At 37.7% G+C, this 8,060-nt stretch overlaps 1 protein-coding gene across 1 annotated transcript; it reads left to right on the forward strand.

Moving 5' to 3' along the window:
- Positions 1-743: 743 nt before the first annotated feature.
- Positions 744-7,646, forward strand: LOC122073181 (transcription initiation factor TFIID subunit 12b-like). The gene is made up of 7 exons (XM_042637718.1): positions 744-1,369; positions 2,023-2,097; positions 4,609-4,687; positions 5,802-5,866; positions 6,050-6,085; positions 6,230-6,471; positions 7,238-7,646. Exons 1-6 carry the CDS (start codon positions 806-808, stop codon positions 6,407-6,409), a joined length of 999 nt encoding a protein of 332 aa, XP_042493652.1. The 5' UTR covers positions 744-805; the 3' UTR covers positions 6,410-6,471; positions 7,238-7,646.
- The last annotated feature ends 414 nt before the right edge of the window (positions 7,647-8,060 follow it).

Below are 8,060 nucleotides of genomic sequence, written 5' to 3' on the forward strand. Positions count from 1 at the left end.
CTTGCCATTCCTATAGCAAAGTGGCATTAGTGGAATAAATAGTCAATGGATTCCACCTCTGCCAAATGCACACTTGTGGGAAGACTCGGTATGAACCAACTCATTCTCCTATTTTGGTAAATTACCACTGTTTACCTTTCCTTGGTCAACTTACATGCACAGAGCCTTATATTTTGGGGGACATGGACTTCCCAAATTGGGGAGCTAATCTCCAAGTTGGGATGTTCGGCTGGCTGAGGTGCCCCAGAACTGATTCTAGGATTTTTATCCAAATATCTGAAAGAAATATGTTTGTTCAAAGAGTTAATGATCTTAAAATGGCTTTTGTGTTGTTAGAACAAACCCGTGTTATAGCTTGAACCAATTCTTGTAGCAGTTTGTTTGCTGGAGCACTAAGCTACCTACAAAAACTTTTCTCCATTTTTTTTTTCAAACACTGGACAGTCGCTAGTAAGAAGTCATTATTAATATTGTCCTCAGTTCTCTTGGTTGTTCCAGATCTTGTGTTTGTAGCCTTCTGCCCTCCTTGATTTGGTAGCCTCTATTATTCCCCTTTTTGTTTGCAGTGTTGAATGTAGTCAATACAACCCAACTGAACTAATTTGCTAAACCTTATCCCAACTAGATAGGTCAGCTACGAGAATCCTGTTTAGCCATTCCAATCTATCTAAAGTGATATTGTTGAAATAAAGTCAATGAATCACATAATATATTATTACAGTTTTTGGATGTATGTTTCTGATGATCCTTTTATATATAGAAGCTACAGGCTCAAAGCCTTCCAAGGACATCCTCACTTGCTTCCATGAACCCACAATTATCTGGATTGGGTCAAAATGGGCAATCGGCTTTGATGCAAAATACCTTATTGCAGCAGCCGTGGTTGAAGCAAATGCAACCATCAGTTTCTGCTCCAGGCTCTCCTTCGTACCATCTACAGCAACAGCAGAGACAGGCTTTCCTGCAACAACAACTTGCTTCATCGCCTCAAATGATTCAAAAATCCATGGCTTTGAACCCGCAACAAATATCACCACTAATTCAGCAGCCGCCACAGCTGGGCACACAGCAACTGCAGCAGCAAGAACAACAACCACAGCCACAGCCACAATCACAGTCACAGCCACAGCCACAACCACCGCCACAACCACAACAACACCAACACCTACATCTACAACAACCTTTGCAACAGCGGCAACACTCTCCAAGGATGTCAGGACCCACTGTCCAGAAATCGTTTAGTTTGACTGGATTACAGCCTGATACTCCTGCATCTGACGCAACAACACCAAGAGGGACTTCAAGCCATGGAATAGAAGCAAGCAATCAACTTCTTGGAAAGAGAAAAATACAGGATCTGGTTTCACAGGTCTTTCCTGCATTCTTAGTGTATTGTATTCAACTCATAATTGTAGATTCTGCATTCCGAGTCCCTCGTTTGTGATTTTATTTGGAAGATTAAAATTATGTCAAACTCACTATAACTAGAATCGTAATTGTGAATGAAAGTTAATCCACCAATAGCATAGAGGCGCATGTTTGTTACCTATCACATCATGGGTTTTCACGATGAGATCACAAAATCTTAGCAGAATAGCCCTTTTTTTGTGCCTGGCACATACCTGCATTCTGTTTGGTTGGGAGTCTTTATTTTCTCCTAAAATGTTTCTTGAGATTTTTCTTAATTAAATCAACCAATGAGGTCGTGTCAAGATGAACACTTTGGCATGATCTGAGTATTTCTGTTTTCATGAATATGTTTATTGCAATTGCTGCTCAAAATTCATGATATGAAAAGAAAAAGATACTTCTAGTTTCATTTACGAGGGTTTTAGTTTGCTATTAAACTATACATAGGTTAAAGTTTTTTTTTTCCTCCTCCAGTTCTGTTCCTTTTTGATGTTCCTTATATGAAATGACAAAATAGTGTAGTTTTTTTCTTTTATCATAATGCATCACCTTTTCTTTGATCTATTTCTTGTTTAAATTTGTCCCGACGGTCTTCTGTTGGCTGTACTGCAGGTGGATTCAAGGGGGAAGTTGGATCTTGAAGTTGAAGACCTTCTTCTAGAGATAGCAGATGATTTTATTGATTCGGTGATGCTCATAACATGTTTTCCCTTATAAAGCAGGATAAGAGTGTGATTCATGTATATGATCATTGTGTATAAAACTATAAACACATTGATATATGTATGGAATATGTATGCATCTGGACATGGATATATGAAATAAGTGCCTTGGTAATTAAGCTCTAGAGGAGAGATTGCGAAAGACTAAGAAACAAAACCAATGTATCGAAGTTCAGTTTGGAATCATGCTATAAAATTCACAATTTAAGCTTTTTGTTTATCCAATAGATGGAGTGATCTAGAGAGAAGGAAAAAAATCTTCACGTGGTTTTGATTGAAACAGGGAAGGCGTATGATAGGATGCCCTAAGATAGGTTTCCAAAAGAAAAATACATTAGGAAGGATCCTCACATTGTCTTCATTGATTTTAGAGAAAGCATATCATAGAGTGTCTAGAGAAATTATTTGGTGGGTTTAGTGAAGGAAAATGTTGCAAGTAGGTATATTGATGTAATAAAGGATATATATGGTGGCATAGTGACTAATGACAGAACCATGAGTGATGTAGATGCACATCATGGAAGGAATTATGAGAGGAAGAAGGGTCCAGCCTTAATCCACCTGAGTGGCTAGGGTCCAGCCAAGAAGCCAGCCGAATCCCTACTTGATCCACCTGAGTGGCTAAGTACAAATAAGGGCCAATTAAGCCCATCGGCTAGGGGAATAATTAGTAGTTGTTTTTAATTAATTAGTGGGCCATTAGGCCCATCGAGTTGAGTAAATGGTATGTCGAGTCCAAATTGTCTTAGGACTCTATTTGTTTTCCACATAGGTTTATTATTCCTAGTCCAATTTTGAATTCCTAGTTGTGGTAGGAGTGTCTAGTCCTATTGGGAAACTAGTAGTAGTTTGATTACTATTTTGTCCTTTATAAATAGAGGAGTCTATATACTCATAATTTCATATTTGAATAAAGAATAATTGCAGTTAATTTCTTAGAACAGCCGGGATAACTGTGGGTGAGAAGCCCGGGCCGAGACAACCGCTCTTCCCCCACTTTTCCCTTTGTTTCTTTTTGTCTAAAGCTTTCTATTTTATCCTAAAATTACTGTTGTTGAAGTATACGACTGTTGTGAGTATTCGGAAGTTCAGATCTGTCCAAGTTACAAACCAGAATTGATTCTCTCTCTTGAAGCCTGTGATTATTTCTCCTAGGTTAGAAAATCAAGAAAGCTTGTAACTTCACAACCAGCCGTCAGAATCCTCTCAACTTTGGGGGTTTTTGTACCCTCCCTAGGGACTATCTACGCCTAAGAGTGTAGCTCAATTGGACTCCTACAGACCTGGCCGCACCTTTCTTTCTCCAGCTCTATAGCAAGTCTTTCTCTCTCCTATCGGGTTGGTTTTTGGGCTGGTTTTGCTCCTGTATGGGTATTGTATCTTTGGAGGTTTATTTGATGGTCTTATTTCTTTGTTTCTTGCTCCTATTTGTATTATTTGGGGTTATAAACTACTGGGGTAGTTTCTTATAATTTACTCCTGCATTAATGAGTGAGCAAACAAGTCAATTCCCAATTGCAGTAGGATTACATCAAGGATCAGCTCCAAGTCTATAATTCTTTACTTAAATAAGAATGAGTTAGAGAGATTCAAGATAAAGTTCCATGTGTATATGCAACTATTTTGTTTGTTGATGATACAGTTTTGCTTGAAGGGGTCACCAGCAAATTGTTGTCATGGAGGATTTTATTATTATTATTTTATTTATTTATTTCTTTATTTATTTTTTTAAATAGTTGGGAGCTTTTAAAATAAGTGGGACTAAAACAGAATTTGTGCAGTGTAACTTCTGTAAATTAGGCATGAAAAGAAGTAATTAGAATAGATGTAGGGAGATACGTCAAAGTGATAGCTGCTTCTATTTGGGCTCACTCACATATCGAGATGGACAAATGGAAGAAGATATAATTCATAGTATTAGAGCAGGGTCACCTTGCATCCAGGCCCCCCTCCAACGCCTTGGGTCGCCTAGATGTTGTGACAACTATGCTTATAAATATTATAAAACATTTCTAAGCATTTTTTTATCAAAGGAAAATTGTTGGATATAATATGAATTATTTTGTTGCGTGATTTATATAAAAGTAAATGCAATATTTAAGGCTTTGCATTTCAGTCCCCTCTTGCTCTCAGTTCATGAACCTACGACCTGAGTGAGTTCTTTGCCTTTAGGTGGTGGATTAGGGATCTGAGGTTCCACCACATTGTTTAGCTGGTTGAAATGCATGCTGATCACTTGGTTACTTCACCTGATTGAATTGATCTTGGACATTCATTTTTCTTAATGCGACCCCTGAAAATGTGGATTGATCTTCCCACATATATGTCAGGTGGGCTGCTATGCCTGCATCTTACAGTCTTATCTTGTTGGTAACTTGAATTATGAATAATAGTTGATGATTTTCTGCCTGTGTATTTGAAGAATTCTGACACAATCTTATCTCAGCATGGCCTGACTGAAGTACTCTTGTTGCAGGTTACAACATTTGCATGCAATCTGGCGAAACATAGGAAATCTTCAATACTAGAATCCAAGGATTTATTGCTGCATTTAGGTCTGTCTTCTATGCTTACACTCAAACACACCCACATACTTGGGAAAGTATTTCCTACAGGGCAGTGGATGAAAATGTTTCCTACACTTTCGACTAAGCTGCCATCTGGCATATAGGAGTCCATGTAGGAATGGCTTCCTCCAATTCTGGGGTCTGAAACCAGCTGTGTTACTAAATGGGATGCAATACTAACAGTAATCTGCAGTAGAGAAAATAGAAGAGAAGGAAAAGAGATAAGAAGAGGGAAGAATATGGGGAGGGAAACAAGAATTGCCCTTTCAATACCCCTCACAAATATATACACGTTTCTTGCTATTGTAAATTACCAAAATAACCTCACTTGACAAATTTCAGAATACCAGGAATATCCCTATGACACCAATAACCATATGTAATAAGCTGCATTAATATCAGGAAGGCTCCTGTGAATGCCAATGAAATAACTTAAAACAAAGAAAAATGCAACCATAAGCGAGCAAAAGAGAAACATCCCAGAGGTGCTGTCTGTCATCTTTGTATTATGGGACTAACTGTATTGCCATGGTCTCCATTTCCTTACTTTCTCCAAATACTGAGAGCCCTATTATCCCTTGCAATTATAATTCACTTGCAAGGGGTCAATGTCTCTCAGAAGTCAGAAAATGCAATAGAGAAACATGTTCTAGATCCACAGTTAGGATTTTTAATATGTAAGCATCCCACTGTTGTTTGAAGTAGAACTAGGATCCGAAAGGAACCCTAGACCTTAAGCCAGCCTTTGGATCCTATTCAAAATATGATAACAATTGCGACATGCCAACTCTAACCTTTACCATTTGATGGCATGTGACTGTTGGATGGTTAGGGTTTACAGCGTTGGTGGTCTCCCAGATGTGATGTGATCCACTTTAGGGGTTCAACCCTGCAATCTTCTGCAGTAGTGTCACAGGTCTAGCAGGCCTAAGTAGAGGGTATTCTCCTACTCTTCATGTCCTGATCCAAGTGCTTGTGTTGTGAATATGCAATATAGCCAATGAAGATGATTGCAGTTATTACTCTGCCTGCTCATTTATGTGCTAAAGCCTGAACTTTCAATTTAAGAATCTAATACAGAAAGTTATTATGATTTATGCAGAAAAAAATTGGCATTTGACAATTCCAGGGTTTATGAGTGACGAGCAAAAGTACCAAATGAAATCTGTAAGGAATTGCCTCTTGTGTCTTTTAAAGTAGGCTTTGATTATTCAATTAATGACAAGATTATAGATGCAGAACTGTTCTCTGATAATATTCTCCTGGCATTCCGTTTTTCTCGATATTGTCTCACTTTGAAAATGTAGAAAATCTTATTAAAATCGCCATGCGTTTGAAATGTTCATGCAGTTGTCAGGGGATCTCCACAAGAAGCGCCTTGAGATGGTAACTTGGAATTATTCTCATCCCCCCCTCCCCAAAAAAAATATATATATATATATATATTTTTTTTTTTACTAAATCATGTTGCTCATTCTATACTTGATCCAACTGGTGCTAAATAATCACTGATGTATGTGATTTGACCAGATACGCTCAGTAACGGAATCCTCACAACCTGAAACAAATGCAAGTAATGCTAGAGACATGAACAGACTCGGTGTTAGCAACTCAGTTGTTGTTAACCACCCAATTAGATTGTCCCCTGGTTCAGACCTGGTTTCAAAATCCATCAGTTCTTCAATACCGCAGCAAGTTCCTCAGTATTGATGGCTATATCATCCTCACTTCTTTATCCATGTTGATTGAGCTTCATTTTGTGGAACTCTTTGGTAAGCATTCTTCCTTTACAACTGAGAATTACTTACTCATTTCCTTGGGTCTCTTAATGCAGCTAGTGCTAATAGATGGATGTACAATCTATAAATAAATTTTCAAGAGTGCTATGCAGTTAACGAGGGATAGGATCATTGGATATTAGGACTGTTCTATTTCTTTAGCATTAGAAGTCTTCTACTTTTAAGAACAACCATTGAGGTTTCGTAGCCATCTTATCGGTTGCATTTTCTTTCAATTATAAAATTGCATCCGAGTTTTATTTATTTATTTATTTTTTATAGGTAGAATACATCAGAGTTGGATTGTCCATTTCTTAGTGGGGGGCTCCATTGGTAGTACCCATCCCACACAGACCACTTGCTTCAGATGACAGGATAACCCATATATACAGAGTATCTCATTTGTATAACTTTGATCTTCTGACAAATTTGCACCTCCAGGTTTTTATTAGGGGCAAGGAAGTCCCCATAGCATCTCTATGAGGGGAAGTCCTCTTGTCTATTGTTCCATAAATTGGTGCATTTTCAGAGTGGAATTTCTAACCATGTTTTTTTTTATCACCTTTGGGTCAATATGCCAATTGTTGACTCTGGATGATCCCTAAGTCCCACCTCTCTGATTTGCATATCCTCCCCCCCAACCCCAAAAAGAAAGAAAGAAAGACATACGGCACTGCTTTCTCATTTTGCATTAATGTTCTTTTTCCTCAATTCAAGCTCTTGCTTGGTGTTAACTGGCTCCAGTTTTGCTGTTGTACAGGTTCGATGAATGAAAATGTTATCTTTCATCATTGACGAGATTTTTAGCACCTAACTTCCATGAGGGATGCCTGCTTGCTTGATGGTCCTCAATGCAGTTTTTTCTTTTGGACACCTACTCTTTTAAGTTATGCCATATTTATCGTACGCTTTGGTATCTCCCTTAGCTGTAACAATCCTTTATCTTTTTCTTGATGTGATCCATGAGGAACATTCATGAAGCCTCTCTGTATAGGAAGAAGCCTGGTACTACAAAAGCTGATTGATAGGGACAGTGTAGGAAAAAAGAGCCATGAATTTGTCGCAGTTTATTCTGTTTATATTATCGAAAGAAAAGGCCAGAAGGTAGAACTGTAGAAGCGACTTTGTTTAATCATCAAGGCCCAAATAAATGTTACATTTTTGAGAAATTGCACATGCATTTGTATATATAAACATGTGGTACATTCTCATTTTCCTAGAAAAGGTGTCTCTAATCAAGGTTGAGTTTGGATAATTTCAGTCAGTTTTCTTTCCGATTTGGGTTGGTTGGGTATTTGCATTTCATATCTTCTTCTGGGAGTCTCTACCATTATGGTGTAGTTCATATTAAATTATTGACCCTAGAGATATAGAAATTTGGAGAAAACAAAATTGTTTGAAACACTAATAAAACTTGCCTTGTTTCAAAGAGAGGATGGATTATTCACATTTTATTTGATACACTGTTAGTACAAGTACATCAGAGAATTCTTAATTAGTTAGTTGTAAATAGCTCCAACAGCATGAAACAAAGGATTATCTTGAATCAACACTGAAATATTGTGGGTGATTCTCAAATATCT

Source organism: Macadamia integrifolia, chromosome 3 (assembly GCF_013358625.1).
Source record: "Macadamia integrifolia cultivar HAES 741 chromosome 3, SCU_Mint_v3, whole genome shotgun sequence".
NCBI classification, from domain to species: Eukaryota; Viridiplantae; Streptophyta; class Magnoliopsida; order Proteales; family Proteaceae; genus Macadamia; species Macadamia integrifolia.